This window comes from Bathycoccus prasinos (assembly GCF_002220235.1).
Source record: "Bathycoccus prasinos genomic : Chromosome_4".
NCBI classification, from domain to species: domain Eukaryota; kingdom Viridiplantae; phylum Chlorophyta; class Mamiellophyceae; order Mamiellales; family Bathycoccaceae; genus Bathycoccus; species Bathycoccus prasinos.
In genome coordinates, this window is record NC_024005.1 from 896,492 (window position 1) to 918,507 (window position 22,016).

General features: G+C 48.0%; 15 protein-coding genes across 15 annotated transcripts; 6 read left to right on the forward strand and 9 right to left on the reverse strand.

Annotated features, from left to right (window-relative positions):
- Positions 1 to 114: 114 nt before the first annotated feature.
- On the forward strand, positions 115 to 1,062 carry Bathy04g04530 (unknown protein; the record flags this gene model as incomplete). The annotated part of the gene is made up of 1 exon (XM_007513371.1): positions 115 to 1,062. The coding sequence occupies one exon, from the start codon at positions 115 to 117 to the stop codon at positions 1,060 to 1,062; it is 948 nt and encodes a 315-aa protein (XP_007513433.1).
- A 146-nt stretch (positions 1,063 to 1,208) lies between these two features.
- Positions 1,209 to 2,227, reverse strand: Bathy04g04540 (THO complex subunit 4; the record flags this gene model as incomplete). The annotated part of the gene is made up of 2 exons (XM_007513582.1): positions 1,209 to 1,766; positions 2,171 to 2,227. 2 exons carry the CDS (start codon positions 2,225 to 2,227, stop codon positions 1,209 to 1,211), a joined length of 615 nt encoding a protein of 204 aa, XP_007513644.1.
- A 65-nt stretch (positions 2,228 to 2,292) lies between these two features.
- Positions 2,293 to 3,464, reverse strand: Bathy04g04550 (unknown protein; the record flags this gene model as incomplete). The annotated part of the gene is made up of 2 exons (XM_007513438.1): positions 2,293 to 2,655; positions 3,090 to 3,464. 2 exons carry the CDS (start codon positions 3,462 to 3,464, stop codon positions 2,293 to 2,295), a joined length of 738 nt encoding a protein of 245 aa, XP_007513500.1.
- Positions 3,465 to 3,687: 223 nt separating this feature from the next.
- Positions 3,688 to 5,011, reverse strand: Bathy04g04560 (unknown protein; the record flags this gene model as incomplete). Its single annotated transcript, XM_007513343.1, has 2 exons — positions 3,688 to 4,521; positions 4,622 to 5,011. The coding sequence occupies 2 exons, from the start codon at positions 5,009 to 5,011 to the stop codon at positions 3,688 to 3,690; spliced, it is 1,224 nt and encodes a 407-aa protein (XP_007513405.1).
- A 439-nt stretch (positions 5,012 to 5,450) lies between these two features.
- Bathy04g04570 (unknown protein) lies at positions 5,451 to 6,293 on the forward strand (the record flags this gene model as incomplete). The annotated part of the gene is made up of 2 exons (XM_007513326.1): positions 5,451 to 5,789; positions 5,865 to 6,293. 2 exons carry the CDS (start codon positions 5,451 to 5,453, stop codon positions 6,291 to 6,293), a joined length of 768 nt encoding a protein of 255 aa, XP_007513388.1.
- Positions 6,294 to 7,098: 805 nt separating this feature from the next.
- On the forward strand, positions 7,099 to 7,842 carry Bathy04g04580 (predicted protein; the record flags this gene model as incomplete). Its single annotated transcript, XM_007513689.1, has 2 exons — positions 7,099 to 7,368; positions 7,576 to 7,842. 2 exons carry the CDS (start codon positions 7,099 to 7,101, stop codon positions 7,840 to 7,842), a joined length of 537 nt encoding a protein of 178 aa, XP_007513751.1.
- A 142-nt stretch (positions 7,843 to 7,984) lies between these two features.
- Positions 7,985 to 10,711, forward strand: Bathy04g04590 (unknown protein; the record flags this gene model as incomplete). The annotated part of the gene is made up of 1 exon (XM_007513528.1): positions 7,985 to 10,711. The coding sequence occupies one exon, from the start codon at positions 7,985 to 7,987 to the stop codon at positions 10,709 to 10,711; it is 2,727 nt and encodes a 908-aa protein (XP_007513590.1).
- Positions 10,712 to 10,845: 134 nt separating this feature from the next.
- Bathy04g04600 (predicted protein) lies at positions 10,846 to 11,630 on the reverse strand (the record flags this gene model as incomplete). The annotated part of the gene is made up of 2 exons (XM_007513773.1): positions 10,846 to 11,166; positions 11,238 to 11,630. 2 exons carry the CDS (start codon positions 11,628 to 11,630, stop codon positions 10,846 to 10,848), a joined length of 714 nt encoding a protein of 237 aa, XP_007513835.1.
- Positions 11,631 to 11,732: 102 nt separating this feature from the next.
- Positions 11,733 to 11,990, reverse strand: Bathy04g04610 (polyprotein; the record flags this gene model as incomplete). The annotated part of the gene is made up of 1 exon (XM_007513790.1): positions 11,733 to 11,990. The coding sequence occupies one exon, from the start codon at positions 11,988 to 11,990 to the stop codon at positions 11,733 to 11,735; it is 258 nt and encodes an 85-aa protein (XP_007513852.1).
- A 422-nt stretch (positions 11,991 to 12,412) lies between these two features.
- Bathy04g04620 (auxin efflux carrier family) lies at positions 12,413 to 14,338 on the forward strand (the record flags this gene model as incomplete). Its single annotated transcript, XM_007513449.1, has 1 exon — positions 12,413 to 14,338. One exon carries the CDS (start codon positions 12,413 to 12,415, stop codon positions 14,336 to 14,338), a length of 1,926 nt encoding a protein of 641 aa, XP_007513511.1.
- Positions 14,339 to 14,630: 292 nt separating this feature from the next.
- Bathy04g04630 (predicted protein) lies at positions 14,631 to 14,870 on the forward strand (the record flags this gene model as incomplete). Its single annotated transcript, XM_007513548.1, has 1 exon — positions 14,631 to 14,870. One exon carries the CDS (start codon positions 14,631 to 14,633, stop codon positions 14,868 to 14,870), a length of 240 nt encoding a protein of 79 aa, XP_007513610.1.
- A 170-nt stretch (positions 14,871 to 15,040) lies between these two features.
- Positions 15,041 to 16,210, reverse strand: Bathy04g04640 (peptide methionine sulfoxide reductase; the record flags this gene model as incomplete). Its single annotated transcript, XM_007513672.1, has 2 exons — positions 15,041 to 15,706; positions 15,911 to 16,210. 2 exons carry the CDS (start codon positions 16,208 to 16,210, stop codon positions 15,041 to 15,043), a joined length of 966 nt encoding a protein of 321 aa, XP_007513734.1.
- Positions 16,211 to 16,474: 264 nt separating this feature from the next.
- On the reverse strand, positions 16,475 to 17,770 carry Bathy04g04650 (phosphoribosylaminoimidazole-succinocarboxamide synthase; the record flags this gene model as incomplete). Its single annotated transcript, XM_007513373.1, has 1 exon — positions 16,475 to 17,770. The coding sequence occupies one exon, from the start codon at positions 17,768 to 17,770 to the stop codon at positions 16,475 to 16,477; it is 1,296 nt and encodes a 431-aa protein (XP_007513435.1).
- Positions 17,771 to 18,044: 274 nt separating this feature from the next.
- On the reverse strand, positions 18,045 to 19,343 carry Bathy04g04660 (unknown protein; the record flags this gene model as incomplete). Its single annotated transcript, XM_007513381.1, has 1 exon — positions 18,045 to 19,343. The coding sequence occupies one exon, from the start codon at positions 19,341 to 19,343 to the stop codon at positions 18,045 to 18,047; it is 1,299 nt and encodes a 432-aa protein (XP_007513443.1).
- A 289-nt stretch (positions 19,344 to 19,632) lies between these two features.
- Positions 19,633 to 21,996, reverse strand: Bathy04g04670 (unknown protein; the record flags this gene model as incomplete). The annotated part of the gene is made up of 1 exon (XM_007513333.1): positions 19,633 to 21,996. The coding sequence occupies one exon, from the start codon at positions 21,994 to 21,996 to the stop codon at positions 19,633 to 19,635; it is 2,364 nt and encodes a 787-aa protein (XP_007513395.1).
- Positions 21,997 to 22,016: the final 20 nt, after the last annotated feature.

A 22,016-nucleotide genomic window follows, 5' to 3' on the forward strand; every position in this document is an offset into this window, starting at 1 on the left:
GTCTTCGTTAATTTAAAAAAAACGTCAATTCGTTTTTTTCTCATGAGAAAAAAATACACGAAGAGATATCTATAATATACGCGACGCTCTTTGGACGACGACGGCTGAATCATCATGACGCGGGAGGTGAACGGCGGTGATGCGGGTGGTGTTCAAACTCCAAAGGATATTTTTAAAACCGCCGCGGTATTCGTTTTAAGGAGAGAAAAGCGTTTGATGTCACCGAGAGAAATCACCCAATTTGCACTCGTCAACGAGTTGTTGTTGTTCCCGGGAGAGACTAAAAACAAAACACCGATACAGAGCATGGAGAACGCTCTGAACGCGGACGCAAACCAGACAAACGAAAACGAGAGAGTGTTCGTGCGCGTGATCGTGGACTACGATCAGTCGTTTTTCGGTTTAAGAGAGTGGCACAACGATCCGACGTTGAAATATTTGTTGTTGCAAAAGGAAGAGAAGAAGAAAAGAAAAGCGGACGACAAATACGTTCCTCCTGTGAAGAAGGTTCCGGTAAAGAAGAACCCCGCGGTGATAGCGGCGCCTTTAAAGACGGAGGAGGATGAGGAGGAAGAAGAAGTGGACAGGGAAAGCATCCCAAAGCATCCCATCGTCCTTCCGATTTGGCCCACCGATCCAATCTTGACGAAAGAGAGATCCGAAGTAGGAAAATTTAGAGTAGGAGGGTGGGGGAAAAGAAGAGGAAGAGGGAAACAGAAGCAACCGACCAAAGAGGATTACAAAACGAGCGCGGAAGAATTATCGGAGGTGATAAAGAGAGTTAAAGAACGCTTGGAGAATATTGACAGTCGATTACACCGGTTGGAAACGCTCGTGTCTACAAACATGGCGTCTTTTGGTCAATCGCTCGAGAGAATCGGTGAACTCGTCGAGCCATTTTTGGGAGCGGGAGAGAGAGAGCGAAAGAGAGCCGGAGAAGAGGAAAAGGAAGAGGAAGAAGAAGAAGAAGAAGAAGAAGAAGAAGAAGAAGAAGACGCGGACGTGAACGACTTGCGCAACTCGCCTCGTTTTCGACCGATGGTGAGAAAGAGTGAAGAGTAAAAAGAGCAGAGAAACACGCACAAACAAACAGAGCAATTCGTGTACAACGAACGGTAGAGTGTAAACGTTATTCTTAATAACAAATATATAATAAACAAATTTAATCAAAGTACTCGTGAATAAAATGAAGTCCAAATAACATGTGTTTACGATTCCATAGCTTGAGCTTTGTATGCATCGAGGCCGGCGTCCAATGCTTCCGCCGTGAGCGGTTGCTTCGGCGCAGCCTTCGCCTTTGGCTTTCTCGGCTTCTTCGCCTTTTTCTTCGCCGCCGTCTGTTTCTTGGGTTGCTGAACGTCCATTCGTTGCGGACCGCCTCTGCCGCGACCACCGGTTCCGCGACCACCTCGACCACCGCCAGCGTTTCTACCACCCGTACTTCTCGCGCGACCACCCGTGTTACCCATGGGCGGGCCAACGCGACCGCCAATGCCACGTCCAACTGGCATGCGTTGAGGTGCTTTCGGGCCACCACGGCCGGATAACCGCGCTTGGATTGGTAACGGCGCCAATCCGACGTTCGAGGTGGCAATGATTTCCAATTGTAATTCGCGACCGTCGAGCTTCATGCCGGAATATTCGCGCATGGCGGCCAAAGCGTCCGCTCGGTTGAAGAAGATAACTTCACCGGAACCTTTGGACTTACCGTTCGGACCGTAGTTCAAGCTCGATTTCTTCAATCGAGCGACGGTGGAAAAGAGATCCTGTTATTTGATAAGGTTGTCAATTGAGAGTTTGAAACAAACACACGCGCATATAAATGTTAATAATGATATGATTTATAACGTTGTTGCGGCGGCGATATATACACATATCTGATGTATGTTTCGATCGATTCATTATTGTTCATCTCAAAGCGGAAGACACATATGTTTGTTACACCATTGTGCACACATACAAATCCATATACCGTAACACCAAGATGCATTCATCAGCAACGAAACGAGGAATCAATAATAAATCCATGCAGACACGCGACTGCGCTACGAAAGGCGCCAGAGACGAAAAGATAAAAAGAGAACGAAAGAAAACGAAGTCGTAGAAAGAAAGAGAGAAGAGAGAGAAAATGAGAACGCGTTGAATTGAAATCACTCAACGCGCTGAATACTGCTGCTGCTCTCGCTTCTGAATACCCAAAACCCAAATAAAAATCATTCGTGTCCATGTGTTCCACCAGATAAACAGCAACGTGCACGACAACAAGAACATCAACAACAATGATAACACCAATTACTTCACAGCAATAACACGGTCTGAGAAAGATTGTTTGCATGTCATTGTTTGTGTATATGTTTGTGTGTGAGTTTGCGTTACTCTTCGGAAGAATGTATTCCTGCAAATCTCTATTTTTTTGGTCGGCGGCGCTTTCGCAGGATTTTTTCTCAAAAAGAGAGAGCAGTCACCGAGAGCGCGTACTACTAATACACAACCCAAGAAGACAGAGAGAGAGTTTACTTTGCCACACGACCCGCGTTTCTTTTTAATCCCACGATTTACTTTCGTTGCATGTGCGATGACATTCAAACGAGCACGAGTGTATACACAAACTGAGAGAGAAGAGAATGCGAAGAAGAGCAAGTTTTTCCAAACGCTCTTTCTCGTTCGTCTTCTTCTCGTTTCGCGATATTCATTCGTTCGGCTTTTCTTTTCAATTCCAAAAAAAACGCGGCGGTTTTCCTTTGTCGCTGGTTTCGCAGTTCACTCTCAATCTCAATCTATACCGAACAGACTGAACGCTCTTGGTTTCTCTCTCTCTCTCCGTTACGCGAAACCATTCGAACGGGTTTCGTCGATATAATCCTCCAGCGCGGCGAGTAAAAAAATATAGAGAGTTTGGCGCCTCCTACAAAAAATAAGAGGCTTTTTGCACAGCTCGCGAAGCAGCGTTCGTATTCATTCTTCCTTTTGAAACTCGAAATCTTTCGAGTGGGAATCGGTTCGCGGTTGAAAAGCGCTTTAATTCTGGAAATTGCACCCCTTTCTCTTCCTCCTCCAATTCATCCAATTATGACAACAACACAACATACCTTGATATCCTTCTCCGTGACGTTAAAGTCCAAGTTCGAGACGATCAACTTCGTCGGCGCTTCGTTCGTTTTCGCGTTCGGAGAAACAATATTATTTATTCTCGATCGTGCTCCACCGGTATTCCTCACGACTTGATCGATCGCCATGCCGACCGCTCGCCCTCCGATCGGTTTCCCTCTCCCGCCGGTGTTTTTGCGAATCATCTTCGTCCCGCTTTTTACGGAGACTTTCACCGAGGAGACTTTCTTTTTCGGTTGGACTTTTTTCTTTAACGTGGTGACTTTTTTCTTCGCTTTATTCGAAGCGGTGGTGGGTTTCTTCGTCGCTTTTGGGGCGGCTTTGATGAGCGCGTCGAGGGATTGATCCACGTCCATGATGTGTTAAATCCAATTCTTTTCGGTGAGGTGTCGAGAGACAAAATTTTGAAGAAATTTGCAAATTTGGTGAAATGGTATACTACTTTTTTGTAAATATGTAAGCGATATAATATCATCAATCGATCGTCGACCGACGAACAGAGGAGCAGACAACCGAAGGTTTCGATACATGCAATAAATACGTATTGGTGGTCGTTATTTTCTTCTTCTGCTCTTTTTCTTACTCTCTTTCTTCTGCGTTGTCTTCTTTTTCTTCTTCTTCTTCTCGGCCCTCTCGCGTATTTTTTTCAGCCGCCGATTTTCCTCCTCTCGATGTACCTCCTCTTCCGATTCGTCGTCGACGCAAACGTTTCCAGACGCAATAGACGAGGAGAAGGAAAAGCGCGACGGCGGCGGCGAAACCGGCTTTTTGGACGTTTTCTTCGTTGGCTTCGTAGAAGGATTCGACGTGTTCGACGAACGAAGGCGTTTTTTTTGTCGCGTTATTTTCTTGTTGATGTTCTTCTTCTTCGTGGATGAGTGTGTTGTTGTTGTAGTCATTCTCGTCGTCGATTATGTCGGTCACGGTTACGTTTATAAACGCAGATTCGATGTCGTTGCGCCAGGCTTGGATGGAATTTTCTTGTAAATCCTCGAGCGCGAGGAGCGAAACTTTGCTGTTTTGCATGATCCGAGTCTTGGCGTTTTTGAAGATTACGGACGGTTGTTCGACGCGCAAAGCGTTCGTGAACGCCTCTTGAGACTTGTTTATAGTCAGATGCGGTGGATATTCGCTTTTTATTTCATCGTTGTTGTTGTTGTTGTTATCGATGTTGTTATCGATGTTTTCGGCTGACTCTTTAAGTCCGGAAGAAGAAGAAGACGAGGACGACGACGAATTTTCCTCGTTCTTATTGTCATCAGTCGTCGAGGCGTCGTTCTCATCGCCGTACGCAGACTTGAAGTTAACTTTGAAATCTATAATGACCGACCCTTGTTTTATGCCCAAAATGTGCACGTCATCGAACGGTACTTTGGCAAAATCTGCGATAGACTCTTTGAAATCCTTCTCCACCTCGAGATCGAAATCGCGTATGTTGTAATTTTCAATTTTGATTTTCGCGTAAATGGTATTTTGCGTTAAAACATCCGGCGGTGCTTCAGGGGGAGGCGACGGCGACGGTGGTGGTGGTGGATTCGGACTCGGTGGTATCGGTGGTGGACTTGGAGGAGGACTTGGGGGAGGTGAAGGCGGCGGAGGTGGACTCGGACTCGGGGGAGGAAACGGCGGCGGCGAAGGCGAGGGAGGCGCCGGCGGATTTGGATTCGGCGGCGAGGGTGGAGGTGGTAACGGCGAAGGTGGAGGCGGCGATGGACTTGGATTTGGTGGCGACGGTGGAGGTGGTAACGGCGAAGGTGGAGGCGGGAAAGGCGAAGTTAGAGGAGGTGGTGAAGGCGAAGGTGGAGGAGGCTGAGGGAAAGGTGGTGGCGGAGGAGAAGGGGGCGGGAAAGGCGGAGGGGAAGGTGGTGGCACTGGAGGACACGATGACACTCCACATCCACATCCCAGATCAACCAATCGTTCTTCTTCGTTTCCACTACCAATACCTTTCCCCCAAACCTCAGGCCATGGGTACTGCGTCGAAGCGCAGTTACAGTTATCAGCCGTTCTTTCGAGCTCGGCGCGACACTGCGATATGTCCACGTGGAACCAATACCCTCCGTTTGAAGTCAGCCATACCTTCCCAGACGTTGCGCACCAATTACGTTCAAATCCGCATCCAAAATCAAATCCTCTCCAACTCTCGTCTTCTTTAAACCCGTTGCACGCCTCTGCTGGGCAATCACCGTTTCTCAAATCTAGATCTTCGTAATTTTTCGTCGGCGCGCATCGGTTCGGGTCGCAATACCAACAGTGGCCTCCAGATACTCCCGGCGTATTAAAACATCGCTCCACGTACGTGGGATTATTTTCTTTCACTTTCAAAGCGGCGTCATTGATGAATGCCACCGCATCCGTTGCCGTTGGCGGGGAAGGTGGGGGTGAAGGTGGTGGAGGGAGAGGACTCGGCGGCGGCGAAGGAGGTGGCGGCGAAGGAGGCGGGGAGGGAGGAGGAAACGGGGGTGGATTCGGCGGTGGGGAAGGAGGAGGCGAAGGCGGTGGTGGACTTGGAGGTGGTGGGTTTGGAGGTGGTGATGGAAAAGGCGAAGGAGGAGGCGAGGGGGGAGGACTCGGCGGCGGGCTCGGCGGAGGACTTGGAGGAGGCAACGGCGGGGGCAAAGGTGGCGGACTTGGTGGAGGGACAGGTGGCGGAGCCGGCGGTGGCGGCGAAGGAGGAGGAGGTCTAGGCGGCGGTTTCGGAGGAGGTGATGGAGGTGGGGGCGATGGAGGTGGAAAAGGCGGTGGCGATGGACTAGGCGGTGGTGGCGAACACGCCGGCGTACTTGGATCTGAACACGGCGAAGCTGGAGGTGACGGTGGTGGTGGAGGACTCGGCGGAGGAGAAGGTGGTGGAGGACTCGGCGGAGGAGAAGGTGGTGGAGGAGAGGGAGGGGGTGGTGAGGGTGGTGGTGGACTCGGCGGCGGAGGAGGCAAAGGAGACGGCGGAGGAGGCGATGGACTCGGCGGAGGAGGCGATGGGCTCGGAGGAGGAGGCGATGGACTCGGAGGAGGCGGAGAAGGCGACGGTGGAGGTGGACTCGGCGGAGGAGGAGGCGATGGACTCGGTGGAGGTGGCGATGGACTCGGAGGAGGTGGAAAAGGCGACGGAGGAGGTGGACTCGGCGGTGGCGATGGACTTGGAGGAGGACACGACGTCACGCCACATCCGCACCCAATATCGGTAAGTCTTTCTACTGTCTTGTCCCAAACTTCAGGCCACACTGAGTTGGTTGAAGCGCAATTACAGTTATCCGCCGATCGAGTGAGCTCGGCTCTACACGTCGTTACCGTGGTGCTAAACCATCCAATGCTCGTGTACACCGACCCTCCCGCCATGCACCAATTTCTTTCCAATCCACATCCGAAATCGTACGCTCCCCAACTTTCGTCTTCGTTAAATCCGTTGCACGCTTCCGCTGCGCAATCGCCGTTTATGAGCGTCAAATCTTCGTAGTTTTTCGTCGCAGCGCATTGCTCTGGATCGCAATACCAACACTGTTTCTGATACCAGAGTATTTTCCCTTTGAAACATCGTTCCTCGTACGATGGATTGGCTTCTTTCACGGCTAAAGCGGCCGCGCTGATCGAAGCCACCGTGTTCGCTGCTGCCAAAAGTTGTCGCCTTGTTTTTTGTTGGTCCTTTTCCCTTTCGTCGATGTTGTTAAAAAATGATGATGTCGAAGAAGAAACCAAAACCGCGCTGCACGTAATCATCGTCAGAAGAAATAAAAGAAAACAAAAAGCCATCGTCGTCGTCTTTAAAGTCGTCATCATTTCGCGCAAAACGCGTCCGAGGATCGTTCGCGTTGTCGAGATACAAACAAAAAGCAGTCAATGTTTTTTATATCGTAGATGTGTTGGTTTTTTTTTCTTTTTGTAAAAAAAACCGTTTCAGTAATTAACGGAAAAACGCTTGATTTTAAAGGAAGAAAAAAATAAGACATTGAATCACATTTGATAATAGGAAAGAAGAGCGAGTCTACGCGAAGAATGACGACTGAGAATAAGAACACCACCAACGACGACGGAGAGAAGAAGGACGCAGGTGCTGGTCCCGAGCAGTGGTCGATCGGCGAAAAAAACACGCCGTACGAATTAAACGAAGACAACACGGCGAAAGATCCGTTGGCGTTTCGAGACGCGTTAATGCGAGACGATGAGAAACGCCCGGAGATTGAAAAGGATAAAGACTTGGCCGTGCATTTGCTCGGCGAAGACGTCGGGAAGTTTCAGGAGTGCTTGAAAGATATCGTCGGGAAGGTGCGTTTTTTTCGTTGTTGTAATAGCCGGAGGCGTCGACGCGCCGAGAGTTTTCGGGAGAATTCGATGTGCACACGGACGTGAGATCTACGAACTTTTTACCACGAAGACGCGAAGTCTTTCTCTCTCTCTTTAATTCTTCTTTACGTATCGTTTACAACACTCATTTCATTCATCTGAATGCTGCTGCAATTAATAACATAACAGATCAAACGTCAACAAGAAAACGACGAGTCTTTCGACATGCAATCCTCGGATTTAATGCGCGCTCGGTGCACCGTCCCGCGAGATCCCACCGTCCTTTACGAAGGCATGCGAAAAGCCGGGTTACAATACGGGCCGTCTTTCCGTTTACTCTCGCAAGTCTGGATTCCCGAGAAAACGCACTTGGAACAGTGTCGCGCGGTGGACGAGGAAAACGCCGATCCGGTCAGAGTCGCTGGGAATATCGAGATCGCCGAGCCCGGACATTAAATATATTAACGCGACGAACTTTCATCCATCCAAGACCGTTACAAAACAACTCAAAATGTTATGAAAATTCTTCATTTATATCGACTCTTAAAACACATACATATTACACACACACGCGAACGAGAACGATCACAAAACTACGATGACGACGAAAAAGTCTCCGCTGTTCTTCTTTCTCCTCTTCGTTTTCGTGGGGGTTCTTCTTCCTGTCGTGAGCGCTGACGATGGAACGACGATCGACGACGAGGAAAATGGATTTTTCGTCGTCCCGGTACCACCGCCGATTCCGAGCGACTTCGACGGCGACGTGTACGAGCACCCGGAGAGGACGACAGAAGAGAAGGAAAACTTTGTTAAAGCGGCATCCGGAGCGAGAGGGAGAAGAAGAGAAGACGAGGACGACGGAAACGATAAAATTCCGCTTTTGACGAATTCTGCTTTGTATTACGAGAAACAAGAGAAACAACGAGAACGAAGAGTAATGAAAAATGTTTTAAGAAACGCGAAAAGTGCGCTCGAGAACGCGAAGAATGGGAAGACGAGCGAATTAGAGAGGAATTTAGAGACGTTAGGAAACTATTTGGAGGATATGGAGAGTGTTTTAAGTGGTGGGAAAGGAGACGGCGTTGTTCGTAAAGACGACGTAAACGACGACGACATCGGTGATAATGGTGGTGGTGGTGGTGCGTACTCCTCAGACCTCCTATCGCGGAAGAGTTCCGCCACTGGGAGTAAGTACCACCGAGACAGTAACGAAGAAAACGCGAAAAAACGACTGATGAGATTGGCGTCGGTGCAGAAATTTCCGCATCCGATAACGTCGGTAAAATTTACCAGACACCGCGAGCGAGATTTGAAGATGGAAATTTACGACAACAATAAAAGTGAAAGAGTTGATGATGAAACAAATACGATGAGAACGAAGAGTAGAACGATGATGAAAGTTATGGCTCGAGTGGACGATATCGTGCCGAAGATTGCGCTCGTTGGAGACGAGAAAGGCACGCTGTTCGCGTTGGATGTGAAATCTGGTGAGATTTTATGTAAATACGACCTCGAAAAGAGTGGCAGAAATGCCATCACGACGATCGAATCTTACGCAGTCGCTGACGACAGTAGTGATGATGATAGCAGTAAAAATAAAGGTAGTAAAAAGAGTAAAAGTGGTGAAAAAGTGGTCGATACGAGAATCATCCTGGGACGCGCCGACGGTTCGGTAACGTTTTTGACCATGCGCTTAGAAGAGGACGGCGATGAAAATAATGGTACTACCGCGTCTTTGACGCATTTTGGAACGATCACGCCGAAGACGATGACGGAAACTACGAGCAACGAGAAGAAAGGCTCCACCTCGGAAGCGTTGTCGCAAAGGCGCGAAAAAGAAAACCAGGGACGAGATGTCGCCGTTGTCGCCACGCATGTCGCGGTGCTTCACAACGGCGAACGCCGAGTCATCGTCGCGAACGGTAAAAGTACGGTTACGATTATAAAAGAAGCCGCCAAAGATACCAACGACGACGCGAAGAAGGTGATTTTGGGCGAAGATTTGACGTATACCTCGGAACAAATGAATACGCGCGGACGAATCATGTCTTTTCAATCCGTGCTGCTCTCAAAGACGAAACGCAAGAGATTGCGACAACAAAAACAACATCGAGAAAAAACGGATATCATGGCGATAACCTCTCGCGGTGAAATTGTCATCCTTTCGTTATCGCTCTCGTCAGAGCTTTCCAGTTTCGAAGTCGTTTCGTGCACCACACCTGGTAGTCACGCGCGAACACCTTTCGAGACGGTGAGCGACGGAGCTTTTGAGCCGACGAGTTCGACGAATTCCGCGCGGGTCGTACTCGACGCGTCGCAGCTGGCGTATTTAAAAGTCACTGAACGAGAAGATAACGATGATGATGAAAAAGAAGAAAGAAGCACAAAAGGAAACCACTACTCGTGTTCGCTTTCGAGCGCGCGGCCTTTGAAGTTTGGTCTTTCTCTGCTTTCCTCTTCCTCTTCGTCATCTTTGGCGGATAAAGAAGCGGAGGATTTGATGACGTTCAAAATCGTTTCGCTCCGCGATGGAGTCGCCGTCTTCTCCGCGTCTCTTCCCTCTTTGTCATCACCGCATCCTCTGTTCAACGGCATTCGCGCGTACGAAACGAACACGGATTTCAAAACCAGAAGCGACGACGACGAAACGTACTTCGCGAAAGACGGCGTCAAATTTTCATGGCGCGACGTTTTATACGACATCACGAAAGGCGAAGAAGAGGACGGCGAACGACTTTCAGATGATACGGACGACGACGACGTGAACGCCTCGCTCATCACCGCCACTGGAGACGGTCGTCGAACTCTCGCGTTCGCTCTTCCGTCGCACCCGTCCGTATTAGTTTTCTATCGCTGGCAAGGAGGCATGTCTGAACTCGAGAGAAACAGAGCGCTGATGCGTCGGCAACAACGCAAGAACGCGCAACATTCGGCCAGCTCTTTTACGACGGTTTTCGACGCGTTCACGCGCTTATTGGAATCGAAAATAACCCCAGCTCTTCTCGTCGGGGTCGTTTCGTATTACACGTTTTTCGTCAAGAACAAAGACGCCGCGGTGAAACTCAACGAAAGAGCTCGAATAGATTACGCGAATATGATGCACACCGCGCGCGAACAGCAGCAACAACAGCAGCAGTACCAACAAAACGGGAGGGATTCTCCTCAGTTCAAACGACGAGACTCGAGGAAATTGTACCGCGAATTCGATCCGAAAAAGTTCAGGAAAGAGGTTTTAGTCCCTAAAGAACAGATGAAGATGAAAATGAGGAGTAAACAGATGAAAACAGATGATGAGAACGCTCCCGCCGGAGCTCGAAACGAGTAGAACACGGAAGATGTGTACACATAAAGAGTATTCTTTCTTCTTTTTTAAAATATAGCAGTTTTGTTATGATGATGATAATAATAATAGTAGCGTTTAGTACCTTATTCTCCGAATTTAATTGTAGTAGTACTTTATTACGAAGACGACGACTCTTGCTTTGCTCTTTCCTCTCTCGCCTCGAGGATGGCTTCCGCTCTCGCCCGTCTCGTCGCCGCCGCCGCTCTCGGATCCTCCACGTTAATCGTACTCTTTTTCCACTGTTCGTTCAACTTGAGCTGTCTCACAAACTCAGCCACCATCGCGTCGTCTAAAACTCCTTTCTCCGCCGCCGCGACGAACGCGTTGATTTGGACCAACGTTAAAATGTTCACGTCCAACTCTCTTTCGCGCATAAACTCGACCCATCCGCCTTGCTCTAAGATTTCAATCTGTTTTTCCTGCTTTTGTTTCGTGAGCTAAAAAGAAGAGAAATTAACGTGTACCGTGAGCGTCTGAGAGAGAGATACACATCAAATGAGCAAATTACCTGACTGAAAATCAGATACGGCAGCGCGATCGGCGCGACCGTGTATAACAAAATCGACGTCACGTCCCCGGTTCGAAAGTTCCAAAACCCGATTAGGAATTGTTTCAACTCCTCCGCATCCGCCGAGGCTGCGAACGCGTTTTCTGTTTGGAAGAGGAAGAAAGACGTGGAAAGACTACACGCTTTGAGAGAAGCTGAAGAAAATGTGTTTTGGATCGATGATGAAAATGATGATGATGATTTCTTCGTTTTTTCAGCGCTGTCAATTTCCAATCCAGATTTGGAGGAGACGAAACAAACGGGTCCTTCGTTTCTTCGTCTCCTCAAAGAGCTTTTCGAAGTCCTCCTCGTCGAAGAAGAAGCGGCGATGCACGATGATGACAAAGCGAACATGAGACTCGTAGTGTAGATAATTTTCTTTGTGCCGTCGTTTTTTTGCCTTGAAAAAAAATATCCAACGCACCACTAAATTCCCAATCATCAGAGATTTGAGATTCATTTTTTTATCCTTTTTTTGAAACGCCAAATTTTCTTGCAAGTAATTGCTGCAAGTTGTAATAATAATCTTGATGATTGTAACTTTATAACAGGTGAATATGTTTGGAAATAATTTATTCCTTCTCGCTGTAAAAATCCACGAGCGACTAGACGCGCTTTTGAAGTATTGTCCTGTTTTACAGTGACTAACATTCTAAGTGATACTATTTTGAGCTTTCTGATTTCTGAATAATCAGATAAATTGACTTCATGCATCACTTTTTGATAAAGAATGCTAGACGACGAGATGAAAAAATTCTTCTTTTTTCTTCCTCTTTTTTGATTGAATTTTTTTTGGACGATGAAAAATTCATCCGCTTTTTCTCCCACTGTTGTTTTCCTCAAAAAAACACAAATCTCTCTCTCTCGTGTGTGTTGTTCTTCTTTATTACACGCTTTATAAAAAGAGAGCTCGAGGAGGAGTAAAGCTTTTCTTCTCTCGTTTTTATAACAGAATCAACTTACTCTCTCTCTTCTTTTCGGACCGAGGAGAGAAAGACAGAGCGCGCAACAAAGAGAGGACTCTTTTGCTTTTAAAAAGCGTTTTCGTTTTTGTCTCGCGAAAACGAAACAAAATGCAAATGTGGATAAACAACAACGCAAAAGGCATTCTGAAATTGGTGTGTGATGATGCAAAGATGACGACGAAACAGACGACTTTACAACGCGCCTCCCTGGTGGCAAAATCATCGAACACTGCGTCGACGTCGTATTCCTCCTCTTCCTCTTCTTCCTCCTCCGCTCTCAAAGTGTGTTGTAAAGGAGGGAGAAGAAACAGACGAATTCTGACGCAAAGGATGCGAGCGAAAAGGACAACCGCGGGAGGGGAAGCAGACGACGAAGAAGAAGAAGAAGAAGAGAAGAACACGATGATGATGCAACAACAAGAAGAAGAACAAAACAACAATAACGAAAGAAAATTTCACCCGCGAATGTTTGTCCCTTTCCCGTTGTCCTGGGGATCGGTGAAACTGGACGCGTCCGATCCGTATTACGATCAAAACAGACAGAAACAGTTTTCGTCGACGGCGACGCCGAAAATGGTGTTCAGCTCGTTCGCGTTAGCGGTGGTCGTGTTCAACGTCCCGTTCGTGGCGCAGGTTTTAGCGAAAGTGAACCCTCTGTTCAGTGGTTTTTTGAACGCGTTGTCGTACGGGTTTAACGTCCCGATTTTCATCAAGTGTTCGACGGCGATTTTTAAGATTTGCGTGTTGTGCGTGGTCGTGAGCAAGTTGATTTTGAAGAAACGTTTGCCGTTGGAAACGCCAGTGGTGGTGAGTAAATTAGCGTTTAACGTTTTGTTGCCGTGTTATTTGTGCACGAGAGTCGCCGGGACGTTAACGAAGACGCCTTTGAACCAATCGCTGATGGTGTTGCCGTTTGGCGCGTTGTCGCAAGTCATCGCCGGGACGATTTGTGGGGTGGTGTTGACCAAATTAGTCGTAACGATGGCCTCGTTACAGAAGAAGAAAAGTAGTGGGGGTGGTGGTAATAGAGCGAGCAATAACAACAACTCGATATCGGCGGCGGCTATCGATATCGAGTGTAAAGACGACGTGATGCCACGTTTAGGCTTAGCCGCGTGCGCGTTTGGGAACACGTTTACGCTACCGCTCGTGTTCTTGACCGAGGTTTTAGGCGCGGCTAATGCAGATGTCATTGCGGGGTACATCGCTTTATATTTAGTCGGTTGGACGCCTTTGTTATGGACGGTTGGGTTCTTAATCATTGCCGGTCCAGCCATGAGCGACGCCATCGTGCGAGAGAAGAATCCGGTGAAGAAATGCGCCTTGCAAATCCGAGAAACCGGGAAACGAATCGTGAACGAATTAGCCAATCCGCCGTTTTTGGCGATGGTTTTAGGGGTCATCATTGGTACCAACGCGCCTTTGAGAGAGTTTTTGGTGCCTGGGGCGAAAGCGTTCGCTGCTTCTACTTCGTCGGGAACTTCCATCGCAACTATCGCCCCTCTGGAATTCTCATTCATCGCCGGCGTGGCCAAGGCTATTTACGAACTCGCCGTTAATATTGGCGCCGCCGCATTACCGATGCAAATGCTCGTCTTAGCCGCCTCGCTCGTTAAAGTGAAGAAGGAAGATTTAATCGAGCAAGAAGTCATCAACGACGCCGCGGACGACGACATTTTCCGAGCAGAAGACGCGTCGTGGATAACGGGGAAAACCAAAGCTTCTTTTCTCATCGAAAAAGCGACTGAAATCGTCACCAACATCCGAAAAGGATTAGTCATGGACGCTCCAGACTTCAAAGCCTTGTGCGTCGCCTGCGTCACGCGCTTCATCGTTCTTCCCATCGTCTGCGTCTCTGGATTTCTCGCGTTGAAAAATTTCTTTCCGCATTTAATTCCAAAAGACAAAATCGCCCAAATGGTCTTACTCACCATGTCGTGCATGCCTGCGGCGCAAAACTTAGTCGTCTTGGCGCAGTTAAGAGACGAAACTAGAGTGTTTGCTCCGCAATTAGCCGGGTTGATGTTGCGACAGTACATCTTTGGCATTTTGCCGTGCACGTTGTGGATAACCGCGTTTACCAGGTTGGTGGTTTAACCATGACGACGACGACTTCAAACGCGCGCGTATTTATTCTTCTTTGACGAGAGAAAGAGAGAGAGAGAGAGAGAGAGAACTGCGTTTGTTATGCCTCGTGATGACACTGTTATACATTCTTCGTCGCGTACCTTTATCTACCGCTCGTATTTTGAACATTTTGAAAGCACAAACGAACTCTTTTTCCATCACAAAAAAAGAGCGCAAAAGCGCTCTCCAAACAACGAACGGAAAGAAGCGAGAAAGAAGAAAAAGAAGACGAACAACAGTACTACTACTACTACTGCTAAGAATGTCTCTCTGGACGCTTCTTCAGTCCGTTCTCCTCGTCGCGAACGCGTTCGCGGTCCTAAACGAGGAGCGGTTCTTGGAACCGAAAAGCTTGAGTCAAAGTGCGATTACGTCGGGATACGTTTCCGCGCACGGGTTTAAAGGCCAGTTGATTGGCTTGATATACGCGGCGAGTTACTTACGGATGCCTCTCCTCGCGGCGAACGCGATCGTGATCTTCGTGAAAGTCTTGTTCGGTTAACGCGCTTGTGAAATTCGTGAAAGTCTTGTTCGGTTAACGAGAGGAAGAGTGAGTGAAAGATATAACGCGATCGACGAATTTCATACCGCATACATAGATAGCTCTAGATATAAAACCGTGTATTATTATTATTATTATTATTAAGTGTTTCTTTATGTGTATCTTCAAATTCACGCTTTGAGCGCCGTCTCCAAGGGAATCGGTTCGTTGGGAACACCGATGGTGCAACCCGGTCTCGGCCCGTACGTGTTCCAAAACGATCCAGACAACTTGGCACCGTTTTCTTTCAGCCAAGTTTCCGGCATCGCAGTTCCAGTTGGTTGCGCGGAGCAGTACGGTCGGCTCCCCGGTTTCGCTAAGTATTGTTGATGGTAGTCTTCGGCGAAGTAGTACGGCATGTTGAAATCTTCCGGGATTTCGCTCGTAATTTCACCTCTGGTCGACCCGAGCGCTTCTTGGTACGCTTTTTTTGCGGATAAAGTCATGTCGTATTGTTCTTTATCTTTGCAATACACGCCAGACCTGTATTGCGTCCCGGCGTCGTTGCCTTGTCGCATGCCTTGCGTCGGGTCGTGGTTGGTGAAATACATGGCCAACAAATCGGCGAAGGAAATCACGGTCGGGTCGTAGGCGACTTGCACCGCTTCCGTGTGCCCAGTCATACCAGAGCACACCTCCTCGTACGTCGGGTTCTTCGTGTACCCACCGACGTATCCAACCGAGGTGGAATACACGCCCGGTAACCGCCAAAACATCTTCTCGGTGCCCCAGAAACATCCCGTAGCGAAGACGCACGTTTTCACGTTCGAAGGGAACGATTTGATCGAGTTTCCTTTCTGTGTTTAATAATATGAGTAGTATTAACATGCGTGAAGATAGAGAAGAGAGAAAGCGTTAGATGCGGGTGGTGGTCGTTCGTTCTTCGCTCTTTGCTATGACATCGCAAACGCAAAAGAGAGAGAAAAATCCAACATCTTTGGTCGTCTAAAACGATTGAAGATGACGACGACGACGACAAACATCGAACGAAATCATCTTACCAAAACGTAGTGCTCTTCCGTCACTCGCATCTCCGAATCTCTCCCTTTAATCGCGCTCTCCTTCGCGATCATTTGCCCTTTCGGAGGTCTCCCGGCAGGAGCTCCACCGCCAATCATGGCCATTAACTTTTGCATGAGTTCCTCCTCCTCGGCGCCAGCTTTGGTGACGAAAGATGATTTTCTTTTGTGTTGCTGTTGTTGTTGTTTATGTCTGCTGCTGAAACTGCTGCTTGTGCGAGAAAAGTGTCGCCTCGACGATGTGAGAAACGAAGAAGTAGATTTCGTGAGCGAGGATTGCATTTGTTGTTTCGTGGCAATTCTTTCTCTTTAATGCTTGCGCGAGATGAGTGAAGATATTCTTTGGTGACGTGTCAGGATATTTTTTTATAAACAAACGCGCGCTGGATGACGAGATACGAGTCGTGCACTCGCGAAGAAGTGACTCTCTCTCTCTCTTTCGCTCTCTCTTTCTCTCTCTTTCGTCACCGATCGCGTTTATATAGTATATGATTCTCTAAAACATTCTTTAATCTCTTTCTCGAGAAATACCGCGCAAGCGATAGCTCACATTTTTTCCAACGCTTCTTTAATTTTCTCGTTGACGTTGGCGTTGGCGTCCGTGTTGGATTGCAACTCCGGGATTTGGAATTTTTCGCCGGTGATCATCTCGAAGAGCAGCGCGTACTTCGCGCTCAATTCACACTTTAAATCAGTCGGTGCTTCTGGCAACGGTTTGGACGTGTCGTACGGATCGCATCTGTCCGCGAACCATAAGCGCAAAAACTCTTTATCAATCATATCCGGTTCTTGTTTGTTCTTCAACACGCGCTCTTCGTACGTGTTTTGAATCCAATACCGACTGGAATCCGGGGTGTTGATTTCATCGATTAAATAGATTTTCCCAGTCTTTGGGTCTTTCCCGAACTCGTACTTCGTGTCCACTAAGATCAAGTTTCTTTCCTTGGCCACTCGTTGCGAAAAGTTGAAAATCTCCAAAGTCTTCTCCACGCAGTAGTCTAAATCCTCTTTATTCATCCAGTTTTCTTTCACGATGTCTTCTAAACTGATTGGCCGGTCGTGCTCCTTTTCCTTCGTCGTCGGCGTGACGATATTTTTCGGCAACTTCACGTTCTTCTCCATCCCGTCCTCCAACGGGTTCCCGCAATAGTTCCGGCCTCCGTTTTTATAGTGCGTCCATAAACTCGTGCTCGTGGATCCGGTCAAATACCCTCTCACGACAAACTCAATCGGAAAGACCTCGCACTTGCGCATAATCGAAACGTTCGGGTGCACCGGCGGTTTCACTAAAACAGCGTTCGGACATATCTTCTCCGTCTGTTCGAACCACCAAAACGCCGTCATGTTCAACACGGCGCCTTTAAACGGGATGTTCGCCAAGTGTCGATCAAACGCGGATTGACGATCCGTCGTCACCGCGACTAATATATCATCGTTCACGTACGTATCTCTGACTTTTCCTTCGTACCTTTTGAATTTTTTCGTTTCCAAGATTGGCAACGCCGTCGAGGTCACGCACGAACTCACCGCCAACACAGCCGCTTTCCTGATCTCTTCCGACGGCGTGATGCCTTTCACGTCTTCTGATTTTGATGCGGATGATGATGATGCTGATGCTACGAATACAACGCCTCCTCTTTTTCCTCCTCTTAATCCTCCTCTCGAAGACGTAAAAACGACCTCCTCCCGACAAAGAGTCTTCTCATTCCTCTTTTTCCAATCATTGATACTACTGCGACTACTTTTACTATTCATTCTGCTGTTGTTGTTCTTGTTCTTGTTGTTGTATGATGATGATGAAGATGATGATGCGACAGGAGTGGAAAACATCATCTTCAACATCGTGTTGTCGTTAAGGAAGAAGAAGAAGAAGAAGAAGAACTCACAGAGGGAAAGAAAACAAAAAGGTCTCTCAAATGCGCTCTCGTCAAAAGCAATCCCAATCTCTCGTCTGAATCGTCCGCCGAATGATCGTCTTTGTGCGTGATAAAGAGGAGACTTTACTAAGAGTCCCGCGTTGTTTAAAATGCAGTTTTTCTTTGTGTTTTTTGAATTTTTTTCATGCACTTACAACAACCAAGAATGGGAGGAGGATGATGATAGTAGTATTACATATTTACAAGCGCTCGAGCTCTCGACTAATTTCCGTCGCGAACGGCGCTCGACCTAACCGACGCTTCATTCGCACGCTCAATTCTTTCACGACGTTGCTGCTATCTTCTTCTTCTTCTTCACCTTTTGTTCTTCCTCCTTTTTTTTCGCTTTCGCTATCTCGATTTTCTTCCCCGGAGAGACCTCTCCCGACGTAACCGCGTTCCAGATAATACAACATCGACTCGACGTTTTTCGCGAAAATATCGAACCGATGTTTCCCGTCTCTCTCTAACGCTTCTTTGCCGTATTTGAGGAGCTCGTTTTTCGGCCAGAATAATCGCATTTCGAGTTGGATGTATTTTTTATCCTCGGAGAGGGACGCGCGAAACGCGAAGGGCCACCCGTCGTTGCTTTCCAGGTTGCACTCGGCTTCTTTTTCCTCTTTCGCGCGTTCTTTGCGTTGGAAGGAAATCGGATGCCAGATGATTTTTTCTTCGTTTCGTTTGGTTTTTAGGAATCGGTAGCAGACGTCGCCTCTGAAGCAGGCCTCTTTGTCCTCGTCGTTGGAATCGTAGGATTGAGACACGGCTGATCGAAAATCGCCGAATTGTAACCCGAGAGGCACGCACTGCGGGAGGAGCTCCACGGAATCTCGGAGGAAGGTTTTCACGGTCAAATCAGAAATACGAATCGTTTGTTCTCCGCCGCCGCCGTTGGAGGGATCTTCGACGACGATGGAATCGATCGGAAACCGTTGCCCAAAATCGCTGCACTCGGACGCCGAGTACGAAATCTTCCTCCTTTCTCGAATGGTGGTGGTGCTTTTCATCGTTTTCGTTTTCGAAGACGAAGAAGAAGCGCTTCTGCTCTTCGTCTTTTTATCCTTCGTCGTCCCGTCGCGCTTTTGCGTTTTCGGCGCGTCTTCATCCTTCTCTTCTCCTTCTTCTTCTTCTTCTTCTTCCTCCTCCTCATCCTCCTCCTCTTCTCCAAACCTTTCTATCCGCGACGACGAAATCATCCCTGGAACTTTCACTCGTCGCATCCCGAACAGTTCCGAGGGCATGCGTATCGACCCGACTTCGCTCGCGTTCAGGACAATTTTTTTCTTCCTTTTTTCCAACTGTTCTTTTAATTGTTGTTCTTCCGCTCTCGGTCTCGTTAACGCTTGGCCTTCGTGGAGTAAGAGTTTACGGAGCAACTGCTTTTCTTTCGTACTGTACGACGAAAAAGCGTCGTTAGTATTATTAGTATTCGAGGAAGAGTCGTTCTCGTCGTCGTGAACGGAGGAAAAGGCGACGTAAACCTTCTTCTTCTGCGTCATCATCCGCCGCCAGAATTGGTGATTTTGTCTTTTGGAGGAGGTATTTTGCCGAGCACTATTGCGCGTTTTTCGAGCGAGATGCGCGGCGGTGGTAACACCAGCATCAGCAGGAGTTTTAGTACAAAACAAAGAAGGAGAATTTGAGGAGAACATCTTCTCGTGTGTGAAAGAAAGTGTATCTGATGATGGGGTAAAATGAGGGATTTTGTGAATGTTTTCCCTTTGACTAGACTAAAACTGCTAAAATTCAACGACTACACGACTACCGCACAGGAGTACGACAGTATCACTACGTTCTAAAGAAAGCGTTGAACAGACGAACCCCAGATCCTGCACTTCTCGTGGGCGTGTTTGGTTGGCTCCCACCACCTAAAGAGGATGATGATGGTTTCATGTTCACTCGAGCCGCGATGACTTTCGCTCGCTCTTCGTCCGAACACTTTAATAAAGTGGTCACGACTGGAACGAGACGCTCGTGGACGAGACGCTCGTTGGTGGTGAGGTATTGCAAGAGGATGTTTTTGAGGTAGAGGAAATCGCTTTCGCTGCTCGAAGAAGAGAGTGTTGTTGTGTTCACCTCTCTCGGTGGTGGTTTTGAAGACGAATTCTTCTTCTTCTCCGTTTGCTCTTGGTCGTCGTCCTCTTCGAGGAACGTGAGACTGCTGCTCACCGCTTTTCGACCAATCGATGATATTTTTCCATCTGTCGTTGTAGCTATGCCGTCGTTAAACAGTGCCCTCTCGAGTTCTTCTTCTTTCTCCACGAGCATTTCTCGCGCTCGTTTCCGAACTACATCGGTTTCATCTCTCGCTTTCTCGCACTTTCTCTTCCACTCGTTTCGATCTTCCTCGAGGTCGGCGATTTCTTCCTTCAGCAATCCGGTTTCTTTCGCGTGCGTCTCCGCGGAGCGTTTGAAATCGGTTTGAATCGATTCGAGTTTCTCTTTAATTAGTTTTGCGGCGGTTTTCTTTGCCTCTTCGAGTTGTCGCTGTAACTGAGCGCGGTCAGAATCGATGACGGCGATTTTGTCGTCTTTCTCTCGCGAGAGCGTTTCGAGTTGGTTCTTTAAAGCGGCAATTTCGGATTTGAGATCCGCGATGGTGGATGACGATTCGTGGCTACCCTGCGCCGTCTTGTTCTTATCTCGGTCCGTTTCTTCGCTCTTGATACTACTACTAATACTGCTGAATGGAGTCGTCTTACCCTTGCCATCGTCTTGCTTTGGCGTCGCACTCGCGCTCTCCGGATCGTCGTGATTCCTCGTATTCTTCTTCTTCTTGTTGTTGTTGTGGCTATCTCTATTACTACTACTATTATTATTCGCCTTTTCCTCGCTCAATTCTCTCAACTTTCTCTCCAAATCGATCGTTTTCTTGGACTCTTCCACCAAAGCTTTTTCCGCTACTTCTCTGGCTTCATTCACCAACCGTAAATCTTCCGCGTTGTTCTCGTACGCGCTCTTCTCGTGCTTCAAATCTACAATCTCCTCTCTCACTTCGCTCAGTTTTTGCAACGCGTTGTCGCGTTCTTTTCTGCAGTGTTTGAAATCCTCTAACTCTAACTTAGTTTGCAACAACTGCTCCTCCAACGTTTCAATCTTTTCCGCCTTGACCTCTTCGCTCTTTTGCAATCGCAACAACTCTTTCTTATCGTTCGCTTGATTTGTGGTTACATCTAACCAATCCTCGTGCGCTTTTTCGTACTTTTTTTGCACCACCTCCTTCATCTTCTTCTCTCGCTCCAACTCTTTCTCTTGCTTTTCTTTCATTCGTTTTAAATCTTTTAACTCGCTCGTCTCTAACATGTCCCGATCCTTCGCCGCGTCGTTTTCTTTCTGCTTCTTTCTCAAAACCTCCAAGGACGTTTGCATTTGCGAGTTCTTCTGCGTTAAACTCTCGTTTAGCTCTTTCGCTTCCTTCTCTTTCTCTAGCATTTTCGCTATTCGTTCGTCTCTTTCCTTCAACTGATTCTTTAACGTGTGCGTGACGTTCTTAATTGCCTTCATTTCGATTTCCAGCGACGACGGAGACTGCACCATTGCCGCCGCCGCGAGAACAACCGGAGAAGCGGGAGCGGCGGCGTTATCGTCATCATCATCACCATCATCATCATCCGTTTTCTTCTTACTCGTGCCTTTCTTCGTCGGCGCCGTCGTCGGCGTCGTCACACCATCCTTCCTCTTCGTCTTTTCCTCCTCCAATTTCCTCTCCATCTCTTGCATCTTCGCATCGAACGCTTCTCGTTCTCTTCGCATCATCTCTTTGAACTCTTTTTCCAACTTTTGTTTTTCCTCCAACATATCCGCGGTTTCGAACACGTTCACGACTAAAGTCACCGCCTTCTTTTCCGACAAAAAATCGTCTCGTTCCTCGTCTCCTTCATCGATGAACGAGGATTGAGAGTTCGACTGAGAGGAGGCCCCTCGTAACGCCGCGAATCGGTTGTCGTTCGCGGCGTTCGTGAATTGCCCTTTTCCGTTGCCTTTGCGAGGCTGATGAGAATACTGACGATGTTGTCCTCCTCCTCCTCCTCCTCCGTCGTCGTTAAACTCAACCTCTAAAGCCTCCGCGGTTTCTTTAATTTTCGTCCCGACTTTCTTCGTCCACTCGGCGAGTTTCGTCGTCGTCGTGTCCACGAAACGGCCTTTCTTCATTTTGTCTCCCCAATTTGTGC